The 18,178-nt window shown below is 36.2% G+C and overlaps 1 protein-coding gene across 3 annotated transcripts; it reads right to left on the reverse strand.

Moving 5' to 3' along the window:
• Nucleotides 1-1,639: 1,639 nt before the first annotated feature.
• Nucleotides 1,640-7,890, reverse strand: LOC110867814 (translation initiation factor IF-2). Of its 3 annotated transcripts, none has more exons than XM_022116823.2 (8): nt 7,765-7,890; nt 7,429-7,484; nt 6,314-6,413; nt 6,143-6,212; nt 5,745-6,072; nt 3,719-4,822; nt 2,822-2,971; nt 1,640-2,276 (listed from the first exon to the last, which is right to left on the reverse strand). In XM_022116823.2, the coding sequence occupies exons 2-8, from the start codon at nt 7,453-7,455 to the stop codon at nt 1,842-1,844; spliced, it is 2,214 nt and encodes a 737-aa protein (XP_021972515.1). In that variant the 5' UTR covers nt 7,456-7,484; nt 7,765-7,890; the 3' UTR covers nt 1,640-1,841. The 3 variants fall into 3 exon arrangements, with proteins under 3 accessions (XP_021972515.1, XP_021972516.1, XP_021972518.1); XM_022116824.2 differs by having other exon boundaries at nt 7,571-7,768; XM_022116826.2 differs by lacking the exon at nt 7,765-7,890 and adding an exon at nt 7,576-7,716.
• Between the last annotated feature and the right edge of the window lie 10,288 nt (nt 7,891-18,178).

Here is an 18,178-nt window from a genome sequence, read left to right on the forward strand (position 1 = left end):
ATAATATGAATTACTTCATGCCCAATTCCAATTCCAATTTCAATTCCAATCAATCCTTGTGAAGGATCATGATTTGATCTGGAAACATGATGTGCGCATTCGTAATTCTACACATTGCACGGTATCATTACAACTTTGTTCTTTATTAAGGTTGGATGGTGTGGTGTGACGCCCCACCTCCACATCAGCCAATAACGCCCTGAACACCGCCCACTGGACGTCTAAGGGGCTCTTTTGAGTGTAATGATGGGGGTTAAAGGGAAGGCTCTTGTGGACCCCATTTTGCAAGCGAGGAAGCCAATCAAACCCCCATTTGGAGGGGGCTATTTATAGTCAAACTACACCATATGGTCTTTAAGACTGAGTGTAGTGGGGCAACCTTTTGAGTGGGCGTCTTGCGACACGTGGCGACACGTGGCGCCACGTCACATAAGAGGATTTTGACCAAAAAAGGGGTAGTGGGGCAACCTTGCTGGGTGGGGCGTCTTGCGACACGTGGCACCCATTTAATTTTGATTTTTTTTATGTTAAAAATATAAAGTGTTATATTTTTTTATAAAATTATTGATACTCATTAAATAAAATAACCAACATACAACTTATTCATTAAAAAACATACAACAATACACATCTACTACTCATCGTCACTAACGTACTCGTTTAGGTCGAGGTCGACTACATTGTTATTATCTTCATCCTCGTTATCTCCTTCATCCTCGTTAACGAGTTCCGCCTCATATACCGGCTCCTCCCCGAAATAGTCTTGCATCAGCCGTTGTTGTCCTGCGGCACGATCCCGCATAATATAATTTCTTCTTCTAATCAGTGGGTCATCCGTTTCATTGTCCTCGCTAGCAACGTGAACCATTAAATTGATCGTTGTCATTACCGCCTCGTTGATGGCTTCTTCAAATTCATAAGAACTAGATGAAGTTGTATCGTCGTCGGACGAGGATGACGAAGGGACGTTGAACTCCATTTGTGGTTCCAAAAAAACAAAATGGTTATGTTGAAAGAATGTAGTTTTAGAGTGTGTTTTGTTGTATATTTTTAGAGTGTGTTGTGTTGTATGGTAGATGTGTATATATATATATATATATATATATATATATATATATATATATATATATATATATATATATATAGTAATTTGGTTAAAAAAAAAACATAAAATTTAGTCAATATATCCGTTGGAATACAACGGCTATATGTTTGAATTGTGTGTTGAGTGGGCGACGAGAAGAGGTTGGGCAAGAGGGGGTCGCCACCCAAGTCGCCCCCGGGGGCGGTGTTCCAGGCGATACCAGACGACCTGAGGGTGGGAGTCGCCCCACTACACTCAGTCTAACTAATCTCTTATTAGTGTAAATTGTTATCAATTTCACCAAGAATCACTCATAGGTCAACTTAATACACCTTCTCTCTTGTTACCTTTATCAATTAGTGTAATCATTCCAAAAAATCGATAGAAACCTTTAGCCAATTCTATTCGTATTGTTGTTTAGTCGTGAAATAACCATTCACTTCATAGTCGTATCTTGCTTAAAATTGAATGTTTAACAGCGGATCACGCAGCCATGTAAGAAACATTATATAGGTGTACATTGAACCAAAAAAACGAGCCACTCAATGTTTTTAACATAACCGTTTTTCCTATCATATTTATTATGAATAAACGTAATGGTATAATATTTGTTCTCAAGTCCCAATTATGGGTGTACAATAACCAAAATTATGATCAAAATACATAAATGATTAGTTATAGATAATAAGTCACAAAATTCTCACAGGTTTCAGTTCCCAAACCTGCCAGTTTCTTCACATCATTAATAGTTATCCTACTAGCATTCGATACGAACCGCTCCACTTTCCGAAGAAATAAACTTAGGTTTCTTGTTAACTTGATGCAAACACTGAATAACATCTCCAATCTGGAAATCGAAACAATCACGAAGAACAAGACCACACTCGTTTCCTTTCTGGACGGTTTCAACATCTTGAGTCTCTCTTTTTAACGAAACACAACACCCTTCGAACATAACTTCACCGCTTCGTAAAAGTCTCATGGTGCATGACCTGCTGACGTGGCCATCCATGACTCTGCAACCGGCAATCTTGACATCGGCTCCTCTGGCTTTGCTTCTTCCTTTGAGCTCGAAGATGTTGAGTACTTGTGCCTCACCAGCCACCTCTGTTTCGTATGTTCCGGGAGCTTTTTCCACTATGAAGTTGCCGATATCCTCTAGAAGATGGTAGATCACTCTATGCAATTTGATCTGCAAAAGAACCGAATGTTCAGCAAATATTTTGTGAATTGTTCGGTGGGAAGTTCGTTTGTGTTTGCTCACTAAAATAATAAATATATAAACGAAAACAATCAAAAAAATTCATCTGTTTAGTTAAATGAACGAACATGAACAGAGGCCTTGTTCGTTCATTTATGTTCGTGAACGTTCGATAACGTTTTTGTTTATGTTCGATAGTTCGTTAGAGTTTTCAGTTTCTATATTTTATTTCAATACTTCAAAATTTTTACAAATAAAATATTAAATAAGTATTAGTGTATTATACATTCGGTTCATGAACGCTTCTTTGTGTTCACATGTTTTCATTTGTGTTCATGAAAATAAAGTTTGTGTTCGTTTGTGCTCATGATTATTAGTTTGTGTTAGTTTGTGTTCATGAACGTCGTTTGTGGTTGTTATACCTAAAATTAACAAACGAACATGAACACATTCATTTCCTTAACGAACGAACACGAACAAAAAATCTCGTTCAGTAAGTATTCATGAACAGTTTGTGAACACATATAAATACAGACCTTTATGTTCGCTTGAGCAGCAGCCAAAGTGAGAGATGTTGGTGGGGCCCGTACATTAAATCCAACAATACATGCACCGGTAGCTTGTGCCATATCAAGATCAGACTGACAAATTGCTCCGACTCCAACATGGATAACATTCACAAAAACCTGATTAAAGGAAAAATTATGAATTTGATATAATTCTGTAAACGCAAAATATGAAAACATGAAGCATGGTAAATAACTTCTCTTATGTGGGTGTTCGGCATAGTTGTCAATACCGAACAGCTTTAAATAGCAACAAGCTACCTATATGCTACGTAGCGATAGCGACCAAATAGTGTGTGTGATTTCATGTTTAGCAACAAAGTAGTAAAAAACTTAAGAAATATTTTACATGTATAATTATAAAAAAAAAAAATTAGCGAAAATATGCTATCACTAATCATCTAAATACGCTTCTTTTTTCAATCGTGAAACAAAAAAAAAACCCTAATGGGAATCACTATTTATCTTTATATAAAAAGAACTACAGAAACGTCGCTAAACAATAAACACCCTATAGCGCGAGATGGGCGCATCGCTACGTTGCATGCTATAGTGAGCGCTATAGCCGCTGTTGACAACTATGGTGCTTGGATTTGTGTTTTGGAGCTGATTATTGTGAACTGAAGTTGCACACCCATTTCACAAAAGGTTTCTTTTATTTAAAAAATATCATTTATATTAATCCTTAATTAGTCAGAATTTAGCACACACAAACCTAACTACTTTATTATTATAACTTCAAGCACCAGAAACTATCTTCTACATCCCATTTTATATGAAACTCCAAAACATTTAAAACACATCTGAATATTGCTTGTTATATGTCCAAAAGCAAAGTAAATTATTTTTAAAAAATATACGACATACCTGGGGACTATTCAATGTTTTAAGTGAATCAGTGACAGCTTGAACCGTCCCTTGAACATCCGCTTTTACAATAATCGGCAATTCAATCCGCGTAAACTCCTCCTCTTCCGTTTCTGAATCCGAAACCTCTTCTCCATTCAACCTCCTAAGCCTATCTTGTTCCTTCTTCTTTTTCTTTTCTGCAGCCGCAATATTTTCCTCATTCAACTTCCTAAGCCTATCTTGTTCCAGTTTCTTCTTCCTTCCCGCACTCAGCATCCGCGCTCTCTCTTCCGAATCCACAACCGTAATATCATCACCCGCCATCGGCAGCCCTTTAAGCCCCTCAATCTCCACCGGCATAGCCGGTAAGGCCTTGTTAGTCAATTTACCCGCTGTATCCCGAATCGCGCGTATCTTCCCCCACTCGGAACCAACTACAACATGTTGACCGCAAACCATAGTCCCGGCTTTCACCAAAGCCGTAGCCAACGGGCCCCGCCCACGGTCGAGTCTTGCTTCAACCACGTAAGCTTGGGCCGCTCCGTCTACTCGGGCTTTTAACTCCATTAACTCGGCTTGAAGAAGCAACGCTTCTTCAAGCTTATCGAGCCCTTTTTTAGTAACCGCGGATACTTCAACCACTTGTACATCACCACCCATTTCTTCAAGCGGTAACCCTTCAGCAGCGAGTTGGACTTTGACTCGTTCCGGGTCGGATGCAGGTTTATCGCATTTGTTAATAGCGACTACTATCGGGACGTCTGCTGCCTTGGCATGTGACATAGCTTCGATTGTTTGCGGCATCACACCGTCATCAGCAGCTACCACTAGCACCACTATGTCGGTGACTGCTGCGCCTCTCGCTCGCATGGCGCTAAAAGCCGCATGGCCCGGAGTGTCGAGAAAGGTTATCGACGCGCCTGATGACATGCTTACAACGAATGCACCGAGGTGTTGCGTTATGCCACCAGCTTCTTTGGCGGCAACTGACGTCTGGCGGAGGGCATCTAAAAGAGAGGTTTTTCCGTGGTCAACATGACCCATGACGGTTACCACGGGTGCACGGGAAAGAACTGTCGAACCTTCATATGAGTAGAGCCTCTTAACATTTACTCCAACTTCCTGCAATTTATTGATTAAAATAATGGTTTAAGATGAATAATTGTGTGAAAAGAAATCACGCCAATTTGGACGAATTTACTTATAAATGGACCAACTTGGGTCATGTTTCATCTCATTCGGGTCCAATCAGAATACATCATAGCAAAAAGAGTAGAATGTCAGTTTCGTCCCTAAGGTTTGGCCAATTTTGCAAGTTTCGTCCAAAGGTTTGTTTTTCCGCATCTGGATCGAAAAGGTTCAAAATTTTGCCATTTTCATTCAACTTGTTATTCGTTAACTCCATCCATTTTTCTCAGTTAAATGAGAGACATTTTCGTCTTTTTCGACATTTTTGTGATGATTAAAGGGTTTGAATGGGAAGAAAGCCAACAGAGGTGGATCTTTATTTCGTATAGTGTTTTTTGTTTTAATAAAAATGTCTAAAAAGACGAAAACGGCCCTCGTTTAACAAAGAAAAATGAATGGAGTTGACGAGTTGGATGAAAATGGCAAGATTTCAAACCTTTTGGATCCAGATGCGGAAAAACATACCTTCGGATGAAAGTCGCAAAAGTGGCCAAACCTCAGGGACGAAAATGACATTTTAGTCATATTAAAGACACGAGGCGCACTCAGGGCGATCTGTTGGGCCCGGGGATTTATTTGCGCCTAGGCGCGCCTGGGCGCTAGCTTTGATAACATTATTGGCATACATGAACTAACCTGACGATTAAAGGCGCGAGGCGCACTCAGGCGATTTGTTGGGCCCGGGGCCTTATTTGCGCCTAGGTGCGCTGGGCAATCGCTTTAATAACTATGATTTTACTCAACATTACATGTATCGACCTCTTACCCAACCCACTCAGTTTTTCACATCTAACTAAAATAATAGAAAGAATAATGCATAAAAGAAAATAGACAAGTAAAATATATATACACATACCATTGCAATTAGTTCAGCGATGTCAATGCCCAACGGGTCGAATTCTGACGCAACTTTTTCCCCAACGTTTACAAGAATATTTTGCAAAGTGGCCACTGATTGACCGCATCGTTTAGCAAGCTCTACGGTTGTCATTCCGTCAAATATTTCGATGGTTTTCTCTGAAGTTGACTTGCCATTCGTTTGTAGTTTAGGTGGAACGTATGGAGCGTCAACCGGTGGCGTTCCTTTTGCAGGTTTCTTTTTAAACTTCCCTTTTTTCGGTTTCTGTAGACCAACTACGTCGTCATCTCTGCCCTTAAGTAGTTCTGGGGTCGCGTGGAAACGCCTACAGAAATTTGAGATTTAAGTACAACATTAACTCAGTGGAACATTAATCCTATACAACTGACATTTACCTTATTAAGAATCGGTTTTTCAAGCAACTTAAAGTGTCATCACCAAGTAAAGCTGAGTTGCTGGTATACCCTGCATTAATGAAAATCCATAGATTCAAAAAGATGGGATTTTTATCTCACAGAAATACCGCACATTAATACTGCAGTACTTCATATTAAACTTTCAATTACCTCTAACGCGTCCAACTGAAGCTGAAAGCAAATTTGAAGACAAAGCAGTGTCTCTAAACGCTTTTGAAGTCAGAATCCTTGAAACGCTAGCATAAATGCTCTGTTCAGAAAGTGTGGAGCACGTTTATCAATCCACTAGTTATAACCACTTAAATTAATTCAGTTTACTAAAACATAAGTTAGCAAAAGCAGACGGTACACTTAAGTAGCGGAGTTTACATAAGTGGTAAGACTCCTTTATATCAACAATCAACATGCATGCATATAGCCCATGGCATTATAGCCTAGTGGCATCTTGGGGGTGAGATAAAGCTTTGGGACAATTAGGTCCTGGGTTCGATTCTCACAAAGGGGGTTTTTCCCAGATTTATTGGGTTTCCTCCTGAATTGGTGTATGGGCATTATAGCCTAGTGGAGATGGATATGATCGGGTGGTTCTGTTGGTGGCACGATGATACTCCAGTGGTCCGTCAGTGATCCCCTTATTTGCCGTTCAAAAAAAAAAAAAAATCATGCATGCATATAAAATCATATTTGCCATAGATTAGGGAAAAATTTTATGTAGATTTTTTATGAAAACAATGTAATGATGACCATACCCCAAATTCAAATCCATCAGTTGTGCTGGCTACGTATATGTGATCCCGCTATCAACGGTGGCAACAGTAGAAAGTTGACATATGTCTCATGAAGTGACTATTAATTATAATTAGGTTTGTTTCCATTTAACTAAAAATAAAAATACAGTTGTGTGATGATCAGTGAAGTGCAGAAGATGCAAAAAGATGGTTAGCTTCGGTGCTACACCATCAACTTCATCGAAAATCAACAAAACCCCTCTACAAATATATGTATTTCGGAGGTAAATCCTTAATTCAATATCAACAATCGAATTACAAACGCAACTAAGACATCATCTAAGAAGTAGAATGGGGAAGCTTTAAGCTAGTCATTTCATCAAACACCTGGTACGCATCCTCGTTAAAATGGGGAAGCTTTAAACTAGACATCATAATTATAATTTACAGCAGCACATAATACTCATTTATTTCAAAGCAAAAAAAAAAAAAAACATTAGGTGAAGAACAATAATAATCTGATAACAAAAGACCAACCTTTCTCCCAAGCTCCCTCCACGCCATTCATAAGTATAATTCACAACTTCTGCAACCTGAAGAACAAACAAAGATAAAAACCAACATCAAACATTGTGCTTAAAACCAAATTAACAACTACATAAGAACCCAACTAAAAAACCTAACAAATTCGTCGTCACAAACAGGAGGTTAGAGTGAAACCAGCAGAATTGCAATTGCAAATACGACTAAAGATGAACGAACACACAGGCCAGAACGTCATCAGAAGATCAGGGGTTTGAAGGGGTAAAAGTGAAAGAGGAAGATAATAATAAGTAAGATAAGTAAAAGGTATGAATGAATATTAATTATTACCTGCAATTGATATGTGTTTGGGTGTTGCCCTAGATTTCAGAGTGGATGGAGGGGTGGAGATCGGTGGTCGGTGAACGGAACGGCTGTGAAGGGTTGAGAGATTTTTATATGTGGAAGAAAAATATATCGTGCATTTCTTTTTCTTTTTTTTATTATTATTACTAGTAGTAAAACCCATATCCAAACACATGTGGTTTTTAGAAAACTATGCATAATTTAATAGAAAGTATAGATAGGTATATATAGATAGTGTACCAAAACGTGTTATCTATTATAGCTAATAGACAACTATAAATATAGATCATCGGTTAATATATCAGTTACATACGACTATTTCCATTCTCATATCCAAAAAAGGAGTACCGACCCATTGACAATATTTATAGACATAAGTACATATAAAAGATGTCTACGAAGCTAAATTAATACCACCGAGCAATCAAATGTACAACCACAAACAACCATCACATCAAACATTGTTTATAAAGATCCAATCAACACAACACTCATGAACAGGGCTTAATCTTTGTCAAGAAATGCACAATTTTTTTTAGCTTCAACAACTGAGCAGACTTGTGAAATTCAAATGAAAGTTCATTACCAAAAACAATATTTTGGTTCTTCATATAACAAGGTCATCTAACAATACCGTAGTTAAATCCAGTATTGGTTTTTTGAGATCTTGTAAATAGTTCCTGGACTTCACCTTTTAGATTTTAGATCTTAACAGGCTTAAGATTATCGGTATCTAGATCCAATGCAGATGATACATCTGATGGCAGATGCTAAAAAACAAAAAATTGAATAATGAATTTTATAAAATATTGATATATAACTGATATTGTTGAAATAACGAAACAAAGTAAGAACTGCAAAAACTTACAAGCCTGTGTTCAGCTTGTGTGGTGAAATGTAAAACTGGCTCTAAAGTAGATTATGCTAAATGAACCTTTTGAACTTTACATGGTCTATCAACAACTTGTTTATCCTCTACAATGGTCTTGCCACGAAGATTGTGCATCTTTTCAACCTAAGTAAATTAATTTAGTCTAACAACTCTGAATTCTTGAAATTTTGTAACTTTCTTTATCAACACAAACTATCTTGTTAACTTAGCTTTGAAGTTTAAGACTCAATCATACAGAAGAATATCAACATATCGAGACAATAATAAAATGGGCAGTGTAAAACTAATAAACGCTTACATTAGATACAACACTTGGAGAGGCAGGAGTGTCATCAATAGAACAATCTTTAGAGTGAAGTTGAGGATCATTAACATAAGCAGCTATTTTTACAGAATGATCTTGAGGCTACAAAAAATTTTAAAAACCTTTTTATACTTATTGTACAATAAAATATATCTGTATATGTTTATATACAATAGATAAGAAAAGTAGGAAAATTTAAACTTACAACACTTTTAACATCTGACTCATCAACCAGAGCCGCTACCTTTGCATCGAATATGCCATCATCAATAGACTATATTTACAAGAATGGTCCTATATAAGAAACCGTATTTTAAATCATAATAATAAGTAAATATTACATGTGTATATATACATTAAAAATATCTTCAAAACTCGTAAACTGCATAGAATTACCAACCATGGCTCCTGTGACAACTCGAGTTTCCGAGATTCCACTTTCGCATTTATTGCACGTTCACTGCTTGTTTAGTGTTTATTTGCACAATTGGTTTACTTTGTAACTGTATACGTTTGGTTCAATAAAGTGTATTGTGATTGTGCATGGTTATGTGTTAAGTGTTGACAAATACATGAACTTGGTGATGAAACTGTAAAATTATATTGTGATGGGTGTTTTATGTAAAAGATGATACTTAGGGATGTATAGAGTAATTAGTGAAATTCTAATCATTCGTAACCCTAATCCTCTCCCTAATCATTCACAAAAATCATCACACGTACTTTCACATTCTCCTCTCCTCTCCTACAACCATCTCCTCATCATGCTTGGCTTCACAAGTTCTTTTGCATCAAGTTTGATTTTCCAATCCATCTAGAAGCAATCCAAGGTAATTGTTTAATGATTGTTTATTGTTAATCATCGATTGATTGATTCATGCTAAAACCCTAGTTCTACATGTAATGATTCTGTGTTTATGGAATTCTGATTATTGTGAAATGATTTTGATTAGTGTGTAATCATTGCCTGATGTTATGATACAAGATATGTTAGAATTACTGATTGATAATTGGATTACTGCAATGCATATGAATGAATTAGGGTTTCCTGGTCGTATGAACGTAAGAATGTAACTGTTCCATTGATTCTGTGAATTGGCTTTGGAAATCACGTATGTTGAAACACGGAGTTAACAGTCAGGGTTTTGTGAAGTCACAAAAGTCTGAGTTTTGATTTATATGTTTGTCTGAGTTTTATTATGAGCATGATCTAGTCCGAACTTTATTAATGTAACATGATCTGAGTTTTTGCTTAACATGTTGTCCGAATTTTTGTATGTAACACTTGAGGTCCGAGCTTTCAAACATATACATGATGATCCGAATTTATAAGGGACTTGGAGTCCGAATTTTGTGAGCTTTTACATGTGTCCGAGTTATAACATAAGGACTTTAGTCCGAGTTTTAGCATAAGGAAGTAGGTCCGACCTTTATAAACTAGATGGGGGTCCGACCTTTTTGAAGGGCACAAGGGGGTCTGAATTTGTGAAGGGGAAACCCCCCTTGTCCGAATTTGTGAAGGGGAACCCCCCCTTTTCCGAGTTTTGTAAGGGAGCCCCCCCCCCCCCCAGTCCGAGTTTTGTGGGGGGATAGCCCCTGTCCGACCTTTGATTGAGGGATAGGTCCGAACTTTTCACAAGACACATGGGTCCGAGTTTTGTTGATGTGTTTATCCGAATTTTTGTGGTTGATTCTTGTCCGAACTTTATGTATGATTCGGCCCAAGTGTTAACTCTATTGATTAGTTAAATCTGCTAGTTTGTTGATACTGTTAACTACCAACTATGCTTAGTCTGTTAACTGAGTCAAGTTTATTAATTCTGTTAACTATATTAATTATGTTAAGTTATGCTACTCTAATAAACCTGTTAACTCAGTTGGGTATGTCAATGGATAACTATGTTGGAATTAACTGAGAAAACTCTTATGTGAAACAAGAAGTTGCATGAATTTGATTTACGGTTTACATGAATATAAGATGCTAACTGCTAAGCACACTCTGTGTTATACTGTGATGTTACTTGCATGCGAATCATTACGAACATGAACTGACTGTGAGTAAATGCATTACCTTAGGCCTTGATTGATTGATTGATTTGTTACGAGCACATAGTTAGCATACCGAGTAAACCAAGGTGAGTTCACACTTTCACTAAGGCATGGGATTCCCAGGGTTTGGGAATGGGATTGAATGAATGAGGTTGAATAGATACCTGTACTTACACTGTTACTAGACTATCTACCATCGTCCTCGGATGCGCAGGACACATACGTAAAACCTACGTATACTTGTACTCATCACTGTCCTCAGGTTGCGAAGGACACTCACGTAAAGCCTAGGTGAACTTATACTCACTACTGCCTCGGTTGTGTCAGGCACTTACGTAAAACCTACGTAAACCCCCGCGTACCCTGTCCTCGGTTGTGAAGGACACTTACGTAAAACCTACGTAAACTTTGTACGTACTACTGTTCTCGGTAAGATGAACACATATGGTTACAAATAGTCTAGTGTATATACAATTATGGGAAGCCCCCACCAATAGATCACACTATCGGCCCAGTAGAGCCAGCTTACTATTACGAACTTACTTACTGTGAACTCGCTCAACTAGTTGTTGATCCGCTGTTACATGCCTTGCAGGTCGTTAGGTACATGGAGCTTGCACGGGGAGGCGCGGTCGTTGTGGAACAAGGATCGTGAACGCTTTGATTGAACATTATGACATTTTATACATTACTTATGATTGGGATTTTATTCATACGCTTCCGCTAAACATTGTTATTACACTTATGTTTTGAACACCTTTCATATGGATAGGTTTGGTTAATTTACATTTACTTTTACTATATACGTTGTTCTATATGATTGGTGGCTTGATCCTGGTCAGTCACGCTCCCAAGCGGTGATACTCCGCATGTGGATTTTGGGGGTGTGACAGCTCCAGTCTCAGCATCATCTAAAGCAACTTCACAAGAATCCAGATCTTGTTTGTGTTTAGTCTACAATATGGCATTTCAATAGTTATTAGCATAATATAATAAAAGTTACTTATCAACATCGTGTTATCAAATAGATGTATATTAACGTCAAATTTTTATACCGCATCCAATAAATCAAACTCATCATCTCCATAAACCGAATCATCTAAAACAACAACATCAGCTTTCTTGAAAGAAATTTCAGTTCTTGTTTCGGGATGGAAAACATAAAGCTCAAACGTTTTAGATGCAATCATGGTGAAAACCAACCAAGATTCAACTGCTATCGTAACTTCTTCAATCACTTTTAACCATCCATCAATAAAACCGCATCCATCGGTCCATCCTTTCATCATCACATTCCAAAACCTTTCGCCAACATAGATAGTTGCAATCCCATACTCGTAATTTTTACCATAGAATTGTTTCCAGAATTTGTCAGCAATTAGCTATAGAAGAAGTAAAAAAATAATTAGTGCAGACTTACAAAATTGATATGAACTAATGATCAGCTGAAGTTACAACGGGTTAGTCAATAGAAGTTAAAAGGAGGGTTAGTCAACAGGGGTTCCAATATTTACACACAACCTAACCACTGTTGTCTGTCAATGGTTACATACCTCTGTTGCTTTCCAACAGAGGTTTCCTAAAACAGAGGTTGCAACGTGGACAGATGTTAACTATCAGATGTTAGTCAAATAATGTTAAAAGAGTTAGTCAACAGAAGTTAAAAAGGTTAGTCAACAGACGTTAAGATGATAAGGAAATAGATGTTAAAAGGGCAAACAGATGTTAGCAAGTTGTTGAGCTAGCAAAGTCAACAGAAGTTAAAAAGGCTAGTCAACAAACATTAAGAGGATAAGGAAACAAACGTTAAAAGGGCAAACATATGTTAGCAAGTTGTTGAGCTAGCAAAAAAAGTTTACAGTAAGTAGCAAAATAATATATAGTTACTTACAGTCATGTCAAGTTTAGGTCTAATATTTGCTGAAATGTAAGAATTCTCGTAGACATTTTCTTTAAAACATGAGACAATGAATGACAAACTTCCAATAGCTTTTATCAATACAACATCTTTGGTTTTCAAACAATAATCTCTAACCAACTTTGTCCATCCATCCGTAAATATACAATGATCATCTCTCTTCCTTACTCGTACTAACCATGTTTTGTCAACATCAAGTAGTTCTACAGTTTGACCATAGGGGACCTCCTTCCCCCACAACGAATTCTCAAAATCAAGTGGTATAGTCTGCGACAGTAATTATCAAACATCTTACATTAAAAATTAATGTACAATCCTAATAGTAGCAACAAAGTAAAAAACATACCAAAAATATAAAATCATCTTCATTAAGAAATTTTAAAAAGGATGGTGTTTGGTTGGATGGATTCATATCTGCAAGAAAGGATTTAAACTTACAAGTTATAAAGACGAACAAAATCCAAGAAAACTTACAGACAAACATCATAAAAAAACATCACTAAGTCCAGTTAAACTAAATCAACACTTAAAAAACAAAAGTACCAAATATTAACAGGACTATTTGTATAATCACACACTTAGGGTTTTATAAAAATAAAGCATAAAACGAAAATCATCATCTCTCACAACAGTTAAGCAAATCAACAACAACCAAAAATTAAATAGTTGATTTATCAATCGTAATGTAGAAGACAACATCAAGAAGATGCATGCACAAATTGTCACAGAGAATGCTACCAATAACTTCAATTAAGTTAATGCAGTACTTAATCAATAAAAGTACAACAGATTATAACAGCTATTATGAGCGAAACAAAGAATACGAAACACCATTTATGAAGAATACATACTCATAACATCAAAGAATGATAATGTAACGTTTATAATACAAACAATAACATCAAAGAAACAATACTTGGTTTATAGTGTCTAATCTATATTATGCAATAAACCCTTTCCGATTTTGATAAGAAGTTTATGTGAGAAAACTTCCGAAGGTGTTTTGTGATGCTTATGTTCAATAACGGAGTTGAAAAGAATATTAAATGGAGTGAATATAGATGCTCCATTTACACTGGTTGGATGCATTTAAGTTTTGTAAAATTTATACTTTACCCCCTTTTCTTTAAAATAATGTAATTTTAGCACATTTTACACTACTTCAATATAAATTTAATGCTAAATAAGAAAAGCTTATGTATTAATTAATTATTTACGTAATTAAAAATAGGTTTTTAAAATCCCAATATTTAACAATCCCAATACAATCTTTTCTCTTCTTCTTCTCCGGTGAGAAAACTATTCAATTTCTTCTTCTTCAGACTTGACTATCAGAAGTTTAAAGTTTTGGATCAGGTATTTTTTTTTGTTTTCTTCTGTATTTTACAATTATGTTTTGACATGTTCGTTTCAGTTTCTTCATTTCAAATTATATAGACATCAAAATCATAATTTGCTGATGTTAAAATAGATAACTTTATATGAACTTGTTTCTTTGTTTTATAATAAGATTTATATGAACTTATTTAGTTACATTTCGATACATTCCATCTAAATAAGAATATGAGATAATGTTGTTTCATAAATATTTGATGGTATATTTTCCCAATGGTTTTAGAATTATTGTATGAACTGCGATGTAGTATTGATATATATCTTCTATCAAACTTAATTTTGGTAAAATATTCTGCAATCGGTTTATAGTACTCATATGTCCGATTTGTCAGGGAATATAGTGTTGGTTGCTGAAAAAAATTGAAGTTTGAAGTTGACACCAACATGGATCTTTGGAAAGTTTAGTGTCATATAATATATTTTTATTATACAACAGTATAAATTTGGTCCTACAGGGTCTTAGACTCATATTGTTGGTTGTAGGGACCAAATTGAAGTACACAACATATAACTTTGGTACTAGAGGGTGTTAGATATTTTTTATGGCTTAGCTTAACTTGGTGTTTGGTTTAGTTTTTTAAGCTTATGCTTATTAGCTTATATAAGCTAATTTGAAGAAGCTTATTTGAAGATGGTTTTTTAGCTTATTTGAAGAAGCTTCTTTGTGTAAGGCAAATGATATAAAATAAACTATAAGCTAATCCAAACACTTAAAAAGAGCTTATCAAATGATAGAAAATAAGCTATAAGCTACTTTAAAATATAAGCATAAGCCAAAAAATAAAAGCTAGGCCAAACACCCCCTAAATAGCATGCTTTTCAGATACAATTGATTTTATGTTTAAGTATTTAATTGTTATTGTATTTTTTACTTTCAGATGGAGTTTATGATAATTATCAATGTCTCTGAATTTACAGAGCTAAGTGAGGGGATTAGTAAGCTATATTCTTAGAACAACTTAACTCAAATCACGATTGTATACTAAAAAGTATGTTTATAATGAAAATATGAAATTAAATGTCAATAATATATACATAGGTACTTCCAAGGATAATGAGTAACCAATTACCAAGAGAATATCAAGTAATAAAGCTTGTTGATTATATGGGGTTTAAGTATAAGGTTGCGGTACAAAGCATGGGTCGTAAAAGTAAAAGGATAAACGGGCCATAATGGATTCGGTTTGTTGAATCTTAAAAAAATAAGAATATAGAGAAGCTGTGTTTAAAAAAATTGAAAGAAGTAAAATTTGAGATAAGTCGTTTGAACAATGAGGGTTTGGAGGTTAGAAAGGATGCCTCGGGGAGAGATTATGTTCATGGTTGCTTGATACAGGCTGAAGAAGAAACATACTATAAGCATGTTAAAAATTGCTACCTTGTTTTTAAATATTGTCGGTGTCTATTTTCTAGAAGAAAAACTTCTAATTTATATTTTGTATTTTGTATAGGATTTATCGCAGGATTTGTTGTGGCTGTTGTCAGAGAGGAGGTTAAAAATTGATAACTTGGTTGCAAAAGTACACGGACCAAAGCAGAGTTGTAAAGTTGATGTGTGTTATGTTTTCCCTCCTGAAAATGAAAACGGATTGCCTGCTGGTTTTATGGGGTCAGGATGGACAACTTTTTGCTTTGAAAATGACATTGAGGAAAGCTACCAACTGTTGTTTCAATGGATGGGAAGTACTTCTGAAGACCACTTTAACTTCGCTGTCAAGATTTTTAACAAAGACGGGATTGGACTTCACATGGGGACTAAACATCACTGCAGCCGTAGCAACCACCGACACCGCAAAAGGCGTCCACATTATAAGAAACAATTTGAATACCATGTTATAAGGACACACAACCTGGTATTTACATATCTACTTTTAATATGGCTTATTTTACTTATAATGTTGGATTTATCTGTTACTTAAAGAATATGTTATGGAGAATGAATAACCAAAGAAAGAATTTACTTTTATAGACGATACCGAAGAAGTTTGTTCGAGAACACCAACTAAATAAGTACTGTAGTGTTGTGTTGTCATTTGGTTATGTGAAGTTTCTGGTACAACTGCTTGTAAGGAGAGATCCTAGAAAAGCTGATGATAACACCCATCTAATAATGTATTCGAACTGGCAGCTTATCATGGATGAAGCAGGGATGTCTATGGGCAAAGTGCTGACGTTTGAGATGGTCGAAGAAAAAAGTGTGCCAGGATAAAGTACACTTTGAAGTTTGTTGATATGGTTTCCGAATATCTTTTTAGGGTTTAATGATTTATATTTTTGTTGGTATGTTTGATGGACAAATTTCCTGTTCCAAAACTAATTGTATGTAGGATGAAGTTATGTGGTGTTAGTGGGTGAAAGTTATATATTTTCCAAACTTTGTGGATTTAGCTTTTTCTATTTTGCATCTAAACATTACTATATGGGTATCTTGTAGTTGGTATGTGTTGTGTGACATCTGTGCTTGTAATCATTGTAAACAGTTCAATTATCAATGAAATAAAGTTATTTGATCCCAATGTTTGTTTGTTTATGTTTGATGTTTTTCATGTTTTGACTTTTATCCATTTTTAAACTCTATATCGCTTTCTGGAGAATTATACGCAAACTGGTGCATGAACGTAATCAGTTTAATGCGACAAATACTCTGGAACATCAATTTATGCTTAACATACCTTAAATAACCTTTACATAACTTAGAAATAAGTTTTGAAGGCTTTGGTATGGCAAAATCAAGTTAATTCGCTTATAGGGACTAAAATTGACAAACTGTGAAAGTATGCCAATTTGAACTGTAACGAACATTCCATAACATGACCATAAGTTAAACACACCTTAAATATCCTTTACATAGCTTAGAAATAGGTTTTGAGGGGTTCGGTGTGCTAAAATAAACTTTATGCTCATTCAGGGACTAAAAGCGTCAAAAGTGCATAAGTTTGCATTTTCGCGCATAACTTACTTTCTGAATACATCCGGACATCCAAAAATTGATGTAATCATTAAAATATTATGTTTTAGTGATCGGCTTGTCAAAAATCCATTCGTCGCGCAATTTGGACCGTTTTAGCGTCCGTTACGACTTCCGTCGTAATTAACCGAACAACGCAACCGTACGGCCAAACGAACCAACCTCCGTCATATTTTTGAGCATGTTTCATGTTCCCTATGCTTTAACATCCTTGTAGAGCTTAAAAATAGGTTTGACGGGTGTTAGAAGTGCCAAAACACGACCATACGCACACAGGGGCCAAAACTGTCAACTTTGAAAGTTGCTGGTCTGCAGACCAGCATACGGTCCGTAAGGGGAGGACCATACGGTCCGTAAGGCTTCCCCAGATCAGCAGAAATGCTTTCCAGCTTGATCCAGCTGTTCCTCACTTGTGCACATGGTTTTTGGGTATCTATGGGCTGGTTTGGAGGCTCCCCTGGTTTTCTAAAACTATGGGCTCGAGGTGTACGGATGAGATTGAATCTCGGGTAAAGAGGGACGATCTTAGCGGTTCTACTACACCTATAAATACCCCCCCATGCCTTGCTCAAAACCCACAATTTGATCTGATTTTATACTCTCTAAGTGGAAGTATATGCTTCCTACCTGAGAGTGAATCGGGTCAAATCTTGTGGGGACCTTCTGTAAGTATTCTTTCGTGTTAATCTTTCGTTTTTGCGTTAAAGTCAAACTGTGTTTGACTTTCTGCATTGACCTGTTTTTGGTCAACACGAAGTTCATTTGAACTTCATAACGTGAGAGTAATCACGATGGTTATAGTCCCTAGTGACTATACCTACTGATTACCACGTTATCAAGGCTCAGTGACGAGTCGTAGTTTCGGCCAGAATG

The sequence above is a fragment of the Helianthus annuus genome, chromosome 7 (genome assembly GCF_002127325.2).
Source record: "Helianthus annuus cultivar XRQ/B chromosome 7, HanXRQr2.0-SUNRISE, whole genome shotgun sequence".
Taxonomy (NCBI): Eukaryota; Viridiplantae; Streptophyta; class Magnoliopsida; order Asterales; family Asteraceae; genus Helianthus; species Helianthus annuus.